The sequence below is a fragment of the Mus caroli genome, unplaced genomic scaffold (assembly GCF_978045245.1).
Source record: "Mus caroli unplaced genomic scaffold, Mus_caroli_1 scaffold_10, whole genome shotgun sequence".
NCBI classification, from domain to species: Eukaryota; Metazoa; Chordata; class Mammalia; order Rodentia; family Muridae; genus Mus; species Mus caroli.
The window spans coordinates 111,344,916-111,358,279 of NW_028227265.1; the positions used below are offsets into that span (position 1 = coordinate 111,344,916).

A 13,364-nucleotide genomic window follows, 5' to 3' on the forward strand; every position below is an offset into this window, starting at 1 on the left:
CACTGAGCCATTTCTCCAGTCCAGTAGAAGAACTTTAAATACAAGGTTAAATTCCTTTTAATGACTCTCTCTTGGTAAGTAGTCCCTATACCTCTGTTATTTTAAATGTCTGCTGGAAGGAAACTCATGGTAAACAATTTATGTCTTTTGTGAATTCTGATGGTCAAGTCACATTCCAGGATCCAATACATAAGGAGTCATCATAGGACCTGATTTTGAAAGGACTAGGAATGGTGGCACACACCTTGGATGCCAGCACGTAGGCGGCATACGCATGTTTATCTCTGTAAGATCAAATACAGACTGGTCTACATATTGAGACTGTGCCTCAAAGGAGGAGATTCACTGGCAAGATGGCTCATTAGGTCAAGGCATTTGCTGCTGCTATGACTTATGACCTGAGCTCTAGCTCTGTGATACACACAGTGGAATGAGAAAAACAACCCCTGCAAGTTTCCCTTTGACCTCCATGTATGTGCAATAGCACATGTGCCTCCCTTACAATAAACCCCCCCCCAAATGTGGATTTTATAAAAGTTCATTATTTATATGCATGACTGTTTTGAGCACACGCATATCTGTACATCGGAAGTGTTCAATGGCCTAGAAGGCCAGAAGAGGGCTTCTGAAACTAGAGTTCCAAACTGTTATGAACGGCCATGTGAATACTCAGACATGAACCTAGGACCTCTGAAATACCAGCCAGAGCTCTTAAATACTGACACACACACACACACACACACACACACACACACACACACACACACACTTGTCAGAAGCCAGAGATTTCAGAAGTGTTCAAACAAACGCCTTGGTTCTGCCCTGGCCAGAAGTCAGATATGCTAGAAAGTAGGTCTGTGTTTACCTTTTTAAAATGAAGACCCTTACTAGAGGCTTCATATGAGGATATGACAGAAAACTCTAGATCCTTAGATCCCATTGGCTTCCAATAAACACATATAGAAGTGGATTCTGGTCAAAAGAATAAAATTTACTTCTGGCTCTGTGTCTGGAGATATGACATTCTGATTTGCTCCCAAGATTAAAGCATTGCTTTCTACTGTCTTACCCAATAGCCATGAAACTAAACTAAGAGTTAATCTAACTGGGACTATCAATTACTGATTAGAGACCAGCCCCTCACGGAGGTTGCTTCATATAAACCCATGCTAAAGAGATGAGAGGAATATTTATTCCTTTAATGAGATGATGTATCCATTCTTCTGAGAAGCCCCTCCTTTGGTGATGTTGCTGATGGACCCACTTCTATCTACATCTGCAAAACTGGTCTTCTTTTCTGAGTTACTTAAAGCATGGGCTTTTTCTTTTGAATCTTTTTTCTCTTTCCAAAGTCTTGGTGTGCTTTGACAGGCACTATGAACTTTCTCATTCTTTGAGTCTACTCCCAGTCTACCATGAGGTTGATTTTATAGAACATAGCTTTCCTCCATCCTTTCCCCCTTCCTGGAAGTTGGCAATGTTTGTACTTTGCCTGCTCAGTTGTTTCTGTTTTAAACCCCAATACAATTATCAGTGAACTTCCTTCAGAGTCCCTTTCCTAATTATTATCAAGAGAAAGAATCTAATCAAGGAACTCAAATTTTCCCTACAAACAGCTATTTTATTAAAGTCCAGAAAGGAACCCAGTATGAAACCAAACATTGCCAAGATAGGACACACAGCATCCATGCCAGCACCTGCACTGGCAGGGACTGGATAGACAGGCTGTGCTTTCTGCAATGAGTAGAGACTGGAATAGACTTCATTTAATGAGAAGTCAAGAGCATAGAACCAAACCTAATAAAGAAGGGCCCCACACAGTACATGGACTTCCCTAAATTGCACAGGTGGTACAATACAGGTCCTTAGTACTGGGGAAGAAACATCACCAAGTACAGTATTCACATGGCACACTGGGGACCAGCATGAATCAGGTACCACTGGAGCATGGAGCAGATCTGCAGTGGCCACCACTCTCCCACACTATTCCTTCTGGTAGAATCTTTATTAAATCGATGCATAGGCAATTGATTCTAGAGTTTGAGAAGGCCCAGGACATCTGTTGGCTTAGTTTCGTTCTAATACAGTACAAAACAAAATAGAACAAAACAAGACAAAAACACAAAACAAAAAACAAACAAAAAAATCAACAATCCAAATTTCAGACACATAAAGTAAGACACTTCTCCACTGACATGCCAGTTTTTAATCCTGGAGACACTCACAGTCCCAGGCTCATCTAGCAGCCATGACAACAAACTATTGAAGATTCCTTTCCAAAGGACTCTTAGAGTACCAGCAAAACATAACTTTATACTTGGTCATAAAGGAGCAATGAACCTGAGTCCTGATGGGGCTAGCACTAATGACCTCTAAACATGGAAAGATCTAGGTGAAACCCATCATTCTAAGGAAGTCAACCATGGCTGGGTAATAGGCATAGCTCTTCCATTTACTGCCCATGATCTGAGTTCTATAGGAATCCCTGCAGGAGAGTGAGAATGTTATCTCCCTCAGTTTCCTCCTGACCGAATTCCTTTTTTTTAGAGACACCAATTCTGAAAGTCTGTGTTAACACTTCCGATAACAATGTAAGGAACACCACCAGCTAGCCAACTTAAATGCCAGTGCACCACTGTGATAAAATGCCAAAGCCCTGTTTCTGAGGACTGTTTATAAAACAAAGGGAGAACAAGTGTGTCAACCATGAGCATTTTCAACTTCATTTGATTTAACAATATTTGGAAGAAGGCCAACAAAATGATTTCAGGTGTAATAAAAATGTCAAGCTTTCTGACAATTGAAAGGTGATTTGGCATAAACTGAGGGGAACTTTTCTCAGTGATTTTGGGTTTGGATGAGTGAGAGAGGAGAATGCTTTGCTACTAAACTGCTTCTTTTTCCAGAGAGTTGTGATTTGAACAAGAATGTCCCCCATAAGCTCATATGTTTGAATAGTTAGTTACCAGGGAGTAGAACTGTTTGAAAGGATTATAAGGACCAGGAGGTATGGCCTTGTTGGAATAGATATAGCCTTGTTGGAGGAAGTAAATCACTAGGGGTGGACTTTGAGGTTTCAAAAGCCCATTCCAGGACTGGTCACCCTCTTTCTTCCTCCTGCCTATGGATCAGATTGTAGAGCTACTTCTCCAGTACCATGTCTGCCTGTGTGCCACCATGCTTTGTGCCATGATGATAATGGAAAAAACCTCTGAACTGAAAGAAAGCCCCAATTAAATGTCTTCTTTCATAAGAGTTGCCTTGGCAATGATGTCTCTTCACAGCAGTAGAGCACTGACTGAGACACTGATGTATCTTGCAAGGATCAAAGAGAGTAGAGGGCATGATGCTGAGACAAGAAGGCTCAAGTGCCTTGGGGCTGCCTGTATTGCCTTTGATATTGCCTCCTCTGGTCCAGTCCATGTCCTAAAGGGCTATAAGGGATAAGTGATAGAAGAGAAGGCCCTGTGACTTAAAGTGTATGATTACAAGGAAGAGAGAGTAGAAGAAATAAGGCTGAGAGCAGAGCCTGTACAAGGTCTTCATTTGGCTAATAACCTTTCTGTGTTTTAGCCCCATTTTTCAGGACAGACAAGATCCCACCCCAAGTCAGAGTCCAATGTGCTTTGGGAATCAAATTGGCTTCATGAGGCATTAACCAATCAAGGAGATTTAGGATTAAATGCAGTATAGTATAAGAAGAATCTGTAGATCTATTCATTTTGTTGCTTACCTTGGTAACTGAGTTTAAATCCTTGCCGGTTCTGTGAGTGGTCACTATAGAAGCGGATGAGGGTTTCATGTGTGGTGCTCAGCAATGATGTAGGCAGGTCAGGGCCACTGAACTGGCCCATCATTGGACTGCTGTGGTAAGGGCCATTCTGGATCTCCAGGTAGTCATGGTTGGCTTCAGTTGAGAAATTTAGAAATTGGATATGTGCACCTATGAGAAAACATGCAATCTTCAGAAAGTTCATGATAATGTCTGCAAAATGGGTGAATAGAGGGCATATCACTTTATTTCTGAAAGAAAGGGTAACATGGTAGAGGCAAGACTGTATCTTTGAAGACATACCTTAGCTTAACTCTGTGTGCTCTTTGTCTGCAAAATTCATATCCATTAATCAATTTCTGTCATGCACAAGTACTGTTAGCACAGACATCATTCTTAGAATGGCAACTTAAGGAAACAACACTACATCAATGATTATAACAAAAACACAAGGCTGGCCTCATACATGGCATGTTAATCATGCTTTTATCAAAAGAGAAGTCAATATTAAAGTAAAATAAAACCTAAACTATGAACATTAATAATAAAAGAAGAGAACATTTTCTTTCTTGTTCTCCCCTCCTTCCCGTAATGTGGTTCAAGAGATCAAACCCAGGGTGTTCTACATACTAGACCAGTCCTCTGTCATTGAATTATTCCCATTCCCTCTTGATTTTGATGGTAAAGAATTTTTTTATGTTGGAAAGTTAAATCCAGTGCTCACATGAGCTATTCTACCTAAGATTAGATACAAAAAATGGTGTCTCCAAGAAAGAGGCTCATAAAGAGTCAGGCAAAGGAAGGGCTAGGAAGGGGAGCTAAGGAAGGAGTTGCAGGCAATAAAGAACATTCTATAAATTTAAAATTCTTTCAAGGAAGGACATCAAACTACCGTTCTTCTAGTGAACTTAGCATAAGGCTGACTAACTACCCTGTCAGAATTCTCTTTGCCAACTTCTCTTTCAAAATCACTGAGTCAATGCTTAGTGTCATCTTAACTTCATAGGTGAGCACAGAGGTTCAGTAGCATTAGCTAGGCCCACTGTCATGAAGAGAAGGTTGCAGTGAGGTTTCTAGACAGCTCAAATGAACAATGTCCTTGCTTCTTGTGGATTATCATGATGCAAGCTAGAACAGAGCCAATACCCCAGTGACTTAAGTGCATTCAGCTACTTCTTGTATTAAATGTGTTGAATTTGGCTCACCAATGAAGGAAGAGTGAGAGAAGCTGGATGGTGTGAAACTTTAGAAAGAGGCTGAGGAGACAGAAGTTAGAAGAGAAAGAAATATCTTCAATTAGTAAGCCAAACTATGAATTTTTCCCCATTAAGTGTGGGCTTCATCTTATATCATCTTGGCAGGTACACAAGTTTCTCATTGGGAGGCTGGTAAGGGATGAATGCTCAATCTGTTATTCTGGGACAAGACAAAAATTCACAAGAAATTCAAAGACTACAGCCACACCAAGAGCCTACTACATGGAAGATGGCCAACATCCAAACATCAGAGGGTGGAGAAAAGGTGGCTTTTCACTCCCACAGAATTAAGGTGGAAAAGAAAGCAGAATAACAATTATAACATTGTGAGCAAAATTACCATTTTGAGAGGGATAAAGTATCCAGCCACATATCACACTACCTAATACCTATCAGCAAATGGAACAGAGCTTGGGTCTAATCTGTCTTAAAGTGGGATTGTATCGTTATCTAATTTCTAACAAACTTCCTCCAGTTTGACATTACAGAGCTCAACTGAAGGGATTAGAACAAATACGGCCTAGTCATCCTTTTATTATCTCATAGAATATTCTAAAGCTCTATGAATATAGCAAGAGAGCCAATCTAAGAGTAAAATTTACACAGCACTCTTTCATCTGGTCGGAGTTATGCTTTGAAGATCAAGTGCAAGTGCGGAGTCCACTGCACAAAGGATTTGCCTTCTGATTTTGACAAAGCTTTAAATAGTAATGTGGCCCTGACTTTGGAGCAAAGCACTCATTTTCAGCTGATGGAATTTATGAGTATTAACTATTCTGCTATGTGTAGAGCAAACATTCTAAAGGACCTTTTAAACTTTCCTTACTATACCACATGTTCCACTTTGTAATTTAGGATATTATTTTCTTACATCACACTACAGTTGTTCATAAAGAAAGGGATTATCAAAAACAAAACAAACAAAACCCAAAAGAATATCTTGGTGACATTTCTCTTAACTGCATCTTTACACATACTCAAGAAAGCAGAGCCAGAAATTCCAAGTAGATTCTGCTTCACCAAAGCAGCACACATGACAGCATGAATCACTGAAAAGGAAGAAAATTAACCTCATACTATGGGGGAAGTGGCTGTTGAGACAGAGACCATTTAAATGGCCCTTGGTACCTAAGATAGGCCAGGCGTGAGAGGTGGAAAAGGGAAAGTCAGCATTGCATAATTCTAATCTTAGAGTTTGTTACAGGTTTGAAAAAGCATATTGAAGAACAAGAAGTTTAAATGAAGAATTATGGGTAGGACAGAGGACTCCAAGAAACCATGATTATTAAATGAAAATTCTCGTGTTAGCCGTGGGCTACCTACCTCGATGTTCTTGGATAAGTTGGTCACTGAGGCCTAATGGGCCATGCTGCTGGATGCATGCCAGAAGTAGATGGGAAGTTGGCATTGCTGCAAACCCTTGCATATTATAGCTTCAGGACATAGGGATATCAGGTTGTGACTGAACTAAAATCTCTCTTCTTGCTGACTGGCTTTCACAGCACTGGAGTGTAGTACCATGTAAGTTGCTGGGGGAGAACTGTCACTAACTGTCCTGTTTGGCTCCAAGTCTCCATTCTACAGTAGGAACATGCCAGTCAAGGTATGCCTTCTGGGGCAATCATGGCCCTACTGTCATGGATATCAGTTGTTTTCCAATTGGATTGAAGGCCTATTCCATAGGAGGGAATTTAGATCTGGAACTATAAATCAGGCCTAGGAGGTCATAGACTTTAGTATAGAAACAAATGCTACTGTTGTGTTAAATGGATGAGATTTGTCTGTCAAATTGCCTTCTAATCATTTGTGTTTGTATACAAATATTACTATTGCTGTTAGCTTCAATTAGTTCAATGGAAGGAAACTCCTTTATATAATAAAAGATGTACTAGAGACCCCCCCCCAAACCTGGTCAAACTCCTGAGACTAAATGACAATTGATATGATATATCAGCCTAATAATCAGGCATCTACATCATCAAATCCTCCAATCCCAAGGCCCAGACAAAGATGCCCAGAAAGGAACAAAAATATATAAAACCCAGCGGAAGGGGTACAGTGTTGTTCTCTGAATTAAAATATGCCTTCCTCTATGGAGGTCCAAGGCCCTTTAAAACTCTTGAAGTAAATAAAATTTACAAGGCTCTAGAAGTCCATAAAACTCAGACATCTCAGGAAGTTCCTGAAATTAAAAGATTCACACAGACTCTTCACAAGATTTTACATAAGCAGTAAGAACTTCTGTAGACAGGAGAACTCTGAGCCAAGCTCTCTGTAAGTTGTACAGGGAACTCCAAGGATGTTGTCCATTCTATGGTGGGACTTTTTGAGAAGCAGCTTCTTTTGAGACAGCCATGCATCTTTAAGTAACTCCTCAACCGTATTCCCATAAGTGATCCCAACAACTCACTGATTCACTAAGTTGGACTTGGGTAGAACTGTTTCTTTGACTTGCCATTGGTGCCCTATCTACAGAGGGATGTCTTCCAAGGAAAAGCCACACAAGTCCTTGAGGCCTCTGTCTTCGTCCCTGACCTTTGTCAATTGTATGACTCCTAATAAGTCTTGGGTCAAGACTCTATATGCTGGCCCTCTTGAACTACCAATCAAGCCCTCCTCTTACCTTGTCTAGCTAAGCAAATGCTAGCTGACAACATCTTCTGTCATGTACCTGCTCATGCTAGGCAGGGTCTTCATTCCACTGCATGGGCACAGTGTTCTCTAATGAGCAAGTTGGCCAGTTATGTTTTCTCTAGAACTGTCTCTCTACATAGTCATAGTTATTCAAGGAAGATTTCTTTGAAAACTCCACAACCTTCTAGGACAATGGTTTATGTATAGCTTCTGGTCATTCTGGTCATTCATCATCTACATACCAAGTATCTAGGTGCCCAGTTACTACCACTTGGGGTTTCCATTGATTCCCTCCCTTGGTGCACATACAGTGCAGCTTTAGAAGAAAGGGAGCCACTGGAGGCCAGATGAAGGGCCTACAGTAAGAAGGAAGACACAAGGGAGGTGAAGGCTGGCATGGGAGAGAATTAGAGACTTTCACAAAGATCATGTGCCTCTGAAGTCAGGGCAAAATAAGATTTTAGTGTTTATAACAAAACCACAAATTTTATAAACCAGATAACCTAAAAGTCTGAAAGGTAGTAGCTAAATACATCTTAAAATTTCATAAACCAAAAACCAATATACTATATAACTAAAAAGGTAATAAGATGCTGTATTTTGAAACTTATGTTATACTGCATTTAGTATGTCTTATGGTATGAAGACAGCCCTAAAAACTGCCACCAAGAGTCACCACTCCTGAATCTCAGAAATAGAGAAGACTAGGCAGAGATGGAAAGGAGGAGACTGGTTAGTTATGAATAGAAGAGTGTCATGGCATCATTCAGCTAATTAAAATTTCCTTGAAGAGAACCACACGGTTGAATTAATTTTTAAAGTTTCTGCTCTCATTGTTCTTCTGTTAAAGCTCTCCTCAAATCTGAGACCTACTTCCAATCTAAAGACACAGATAAGTCAATGGATCGTCACAGTCACTCAGGGGAACTCTGCCAGGTGGAATGACTCCTGACCCACTCACCATAGCCAATGGGCAGTGATATCTTCCAGGTGCAGTCCAAGTTGTTGGGGTATGAGCCTGGGAACCCTGGGCTCAGGATCACTCCACTCATGCTGGTTAGTGTCCCACCACAGGTGGCTGTTAAAAAGAAGACCACAGGAATCTTGTAGAGTTTTGTGTTTAGCAAGGATACCTAATTTATCCCAGCTCACTAGACCTCACTATTGAAGAGAAAGCTCAAGGGCATGGCGGGGAGGTGGGGAGGGTAATATCTAACAACAGCTTGTCATGTAGGGCATGTGTGCCAGTTACCCAAGGGTCCATCTTTCCTCCTCACTGTGGGATACTTGGGAATCAAGATTCTTCTGGACTTGCCTTCTGGCATTGTAGGCTCTTAGCAAAGGCCAGCTGATTTAACAGTGCATTTAAAACAGGCATCAGGTTGACTGTGGTTTTATGGTTCCCATTTGTGGTAGTATTGCTACCTATCAACTAACTGTTCGCTTATGCTCCTACTGTATGTAAATAAATGTACGTATGTTCCTACTGTGTGTAAACTAATAAGAACCATCCCTGATGCCCCACAGCAGTGATGAAGGCTGACCCTCATCTGACAGATGGAAATAAAGCCAATGAGACTATGTAATTGCCCTGGTGATTCACAACTGGGATAGCTCCTCTGTTTTCCAGGCTGCTCCTTCTGTCTGGTTCAGGGGTCCCAGTGTCCTGAGTAGGCCTAATCCTTGGAGGTCCTTTAAATAGAGAATATAGCTTTTTGTAACCACTTATTCCAGAAAATTCCACCTCATGAAAATAGTAAGTCTGTATCAAAATTGTGCATATGCTGTCCTACTGTGTCTGCTATTTTCCAGTAAAGAAACAGGGCAGATTTTATAACAATATAATTATATGTTTGCATTAGTCACAAGGCTGAGTAACCAGGAGACTCTGGGTTTGACCACTTATGACCAGCTAAACAGACAATTTTGAAGTACTCAGCTCATGTTTTTAGAAGCCTCTGTCAGAAAACATGCACACGTAGATTTTTTTTAACTCTCAAATTATTTTCAATCATCAAGGAAGTACACACTCTGCTTCCATGTGGTTCCTAGGCCTGCACTGGGCTAAAAACATGCCAGAATGGGGAATAAACCAAAATACTTCTCCACACAGGACCTTCTAGCTGCAAGGAAGGTTGATAGGAGGGAGGATGAAGGGAGAACATAAACAGAAAATGGGAAATGTCCACAAAGACAGGATGAGTGTCCAGTGGTAACAATGTTTCTTAAAAAAACAAAAAAACAAACCTTTTCTGATTTTGAGTATGGGCAAAATAAAACAATATCTGTTATAGATCCCCAGATCATTAAAGGAGGGTTGCCATGGCCATTATTAACAAGACCTAGCCAAGCAGGAATGACAAGAACCATCCTGAACACAGGACAGGGACAGTGTGCTTGCTGTATCCCATGAACATCTATGTACTGGGCACAGGATGACTTCCTGGTGATGTGAGAGCTACCAATACAGGTCTGCCTTGTACTTATAAAAAGATCTAGCTGATTAACATCAAACCTAAACTCCCTACAGATGTGACCCCTATCTACCTTACTTTGGAGTACTGAAGGAACCCCATTGGCAGTGTATATCTAAGAAAAATAATTATGCATATGAGTATTTTGGCTGTACATATGTCTGTGTACAATGTATGTACTTGATATGTACAGCAGAGGCCAGAAGAGGGTGCTAGACCCTTTGAAGCTGGAGTTACAGCTAGTTGTAAGCTACCATGTGGGTGCTAAGAACTGAACTCAGGTCCTTTGGAGGAGCAACTAGTGCTCTTGACCACTAAGCCATCTCTCCAGTCCCAGGCTTACTCTGTTCCACAATGACCAGGCTGAAGCTACTTCTAAGATGTAGTTTCTTTGATGCCTTTGCCCCCAACCCACTCTTGCTCATCCTTTCTCATGCTGTCATCTCATGCTCAGCAAGCAGCCTGTGTGGAGAGCCATCAATAGATGCTGTGTTTCAAAAGAATGGGTGGTCCTTGCTACAGAAGTTCAGCAACTTTCCATTTTTCTAGATTTATATATCTCACTTTGTGCAGATTCCTCATGCTCCAGCACAAGTAGATGCATTTTTATTCCACGTCACAGGTCACACACTGTTGAAAACACCACAATGCAAGAAGTCTGCAATCCTGGTGGCCTAACTCTGCTGGGGGTCCTGGCAAGCTTCCTGCCCCTCTGAGCTTTATGTGATATTAAGAACAGTCCACACTACTTAAGCTCTGAGAACAGAGCTGGGTCTTCAGTGAGTTCTAAAAAGCGGTTTCGGTACTTTGACTCCATTAGGTCTGTGGTTATAAGGAATTAGGACATGAGGTTTCCGGAAAGCCAGTGAGTAAAATATTATTTCTTACAAACTCCTACCTTCCTTGGTTCAGATAAACCTGGAGCTAACAGCTACAAAACACTTTGATTTCCTATGTCAGCCTTCATGGCTCATTACAGTTGTGTGGGAGTTTTGGTAATGGGAAATTTCTCTGTATGCCTTGTCCCAAACTATAATTTCAGTATTTGCTCATATATATATATATATATATATTCTAATATTAATACTAATATTACATATATGTATATACATACATATCCTCATTAAAGGACATGTAAAAGACATATATCTTGGTAATCTAAGTTAGTTATTCAAATTCAAATAAAACATTTTCTTAGGAAGCACAGTGCAAACACAATAGCCCTCAAGTGAATATGTCTGCTGGGAGACAGTTCCACTTCAGAGTTGAAAGAATCAAAATCACTATAGTTGGAAAATGGTAGCTTGCAAGGAGATGGGTGATCTATGTAAAGAATCTCAGGCTCCTTGAATCCTTCTGCTTCGTCTTCCAGACTGAGGCTGGGATACAAACCTCCATTTTACACCAGCAGCTTTTTGTGTCGAATGTATGTTAATAGAGAAATTTATGTTTGTGTGTCACAAATAAAATACTGGCCTCTAAGGAAGAACGCTCCCTTGAAAGGGAATATGATGGTGAATACAGATGGGAATTATTTTCCAGAGCAAGGCCGCTATAGAGCATTGAGTTTTGTTTGTTCACTGCATTTGGGGCCATATGTTATCCTCTATATCGAGTCCCATTCACCAGTTAAACTGTATATTTCTCAAAATCATTGTGTAGCTAAGACTTGTTTGAGAAGCAGGGATATTAGCATGTCAATGAAACACCAACAGTTATCATATTGTTGACTTGGGGGACCATCATAGTATATCATCATGGTCCTCAACAAAGTATATCCTGAAACTGAGAACAGCCTAGAGGATATGTCACAACATGTAAAGCTGTTCAATTTGTGAACACAGATGGCCCTTTCTCCTAAAGCAGTCCCAGACTATATGGGCTGTCTGAGTTGGGTATGGGCATCAGAGATCTGAACGTGGCAACAGCTGCGGCCATTGTGGGAAGACCTTACAAACTCAGGAAGTGTCAGAGAGCCTCTGCCGCAACAAGCCAGGTTTTTAGACAGGCATTGATATAGCCTTCATTCTGGATCTGATGAACAGGGTGATGAACCAGACACAAATGTTGTCAGAGTCCTCTGGCTTGTGGGAAGATGATGTAAATGATGTTAATGGTACTAAACCTCATGGAAAGCCATCTAGCCCAGGCACCAGGGGCAGAGGTTAAAGGTTTCTAGGAATCTGACAGATAAGGTAAAGGTTTAATCCAAACTCAAGAGCAGCCAATTCCCTCCATATTGTCTGACTGCAATGCATGGAAAAATCAGAAGTCGTGTTTAAAAACTGGATGATAAACACCTTAAGAACACTTTATATAAGGACAGATTTAGTGCTGCTGGGTTTGTTGTTGGCCACAGTCTCTGTCATACCAGCTGCCCAGTGAACTAGAGGAGACGGGGGCAGTTGGAAAAGTGTGCACAGTTTCTAGAGCAAGGACAGGAAAAGGAAGTAGATACGGGGCGGGTAGGTGGGCTATGCAGGTCAGAGGTGTAACCCACAAACTGCAGAAGCTGATCACATGGCTCTGGTGCGGAGCTGCCTGTCCTGCAGTTTGCACTGTTATGCTGTAAGCCTCAGGCATAGCTCTCCCCCCACAAAATAGGCAGTGGTTCTCCAGTCCTAGTAAGGGTGTCTACACATAGGTGTCATGAGCCCTTCAATGTAGAATACAAACAGACCGGTTTCTGAAGATCCAATGACTTGCTTGTAATTCTGAGCTTTGCTTCTACAAACATGCCTTTCCTGAGGCTAACGGCATGTTCAGAAAAGCCATTCAGCCTGTCAGTACTCTTACCATCTTCCTTCATAAATTAATAAATTGGGATTCTGGCATGGATTTGAACTGTTTGGCACTTTGAGCTGGGAGTCTCAGAGCTTCTCTGTGTAGCCTGATCTGAAGTCCCTTCAAAAGCTGAACTACTGAATTCCACAGGGAGGAGCTCCCTGCATGCCTGTGACTTCCCCCTGTGTGAATGTGCTCTCTAATAGTGTGTGCTTCTGAGAGGGACAATGGGTGCTTTGAGTGGGCCATGGAAGGACATACGTTAAAGCAAGATGGCTGGATGAGGGCCACTCAGCAAGGCTGTGCAGGTGTACTTACCAATGCACAAAGGGGAAGGGTAGTTCCAGCGACGTACGGTTCCTGGCATACAAGAAATGTGTGAGCGGCCCTGTTGAAAGGCAAACCAGGAAGTTTGTTTGTTATTTCAGCAGAGCATTTAGGAAT

At 41.4% G+C, this 13,364-nt stretch overlaps 1 protein-coding gene across 1 annotated transcript in view; it reads right to left on the minus strand.

The window, feature by feature from the left end:
* The window catches only part of Csmd1 (CUB and Sushi multiple domains 1), a 1,626,901-nt gene that overhangs the window by 122,196 nt on the left and 1,491,341 nt on the right, over positions 1–13,364 (minus strand). Inside the window, exons 39-41 of the mRNA XM_085844142.1 lie at positions 13,239–13,308; positions 8,624–8,740; positions 3,734–3,943 (exon numbers count right to left, since the gene is read on the minus strand). Coding sequence (XP_085700268.1) covers positions 3,734–3,943; positions 8,624–8,740; positions 13,239–13,308 — 397 coding nt within the window. The remainder of the gene's footprint in view (positions 1–3,733; positions 3,944–8,623; positions 8,741–13,238; positions 13,309–13,364) is intronic.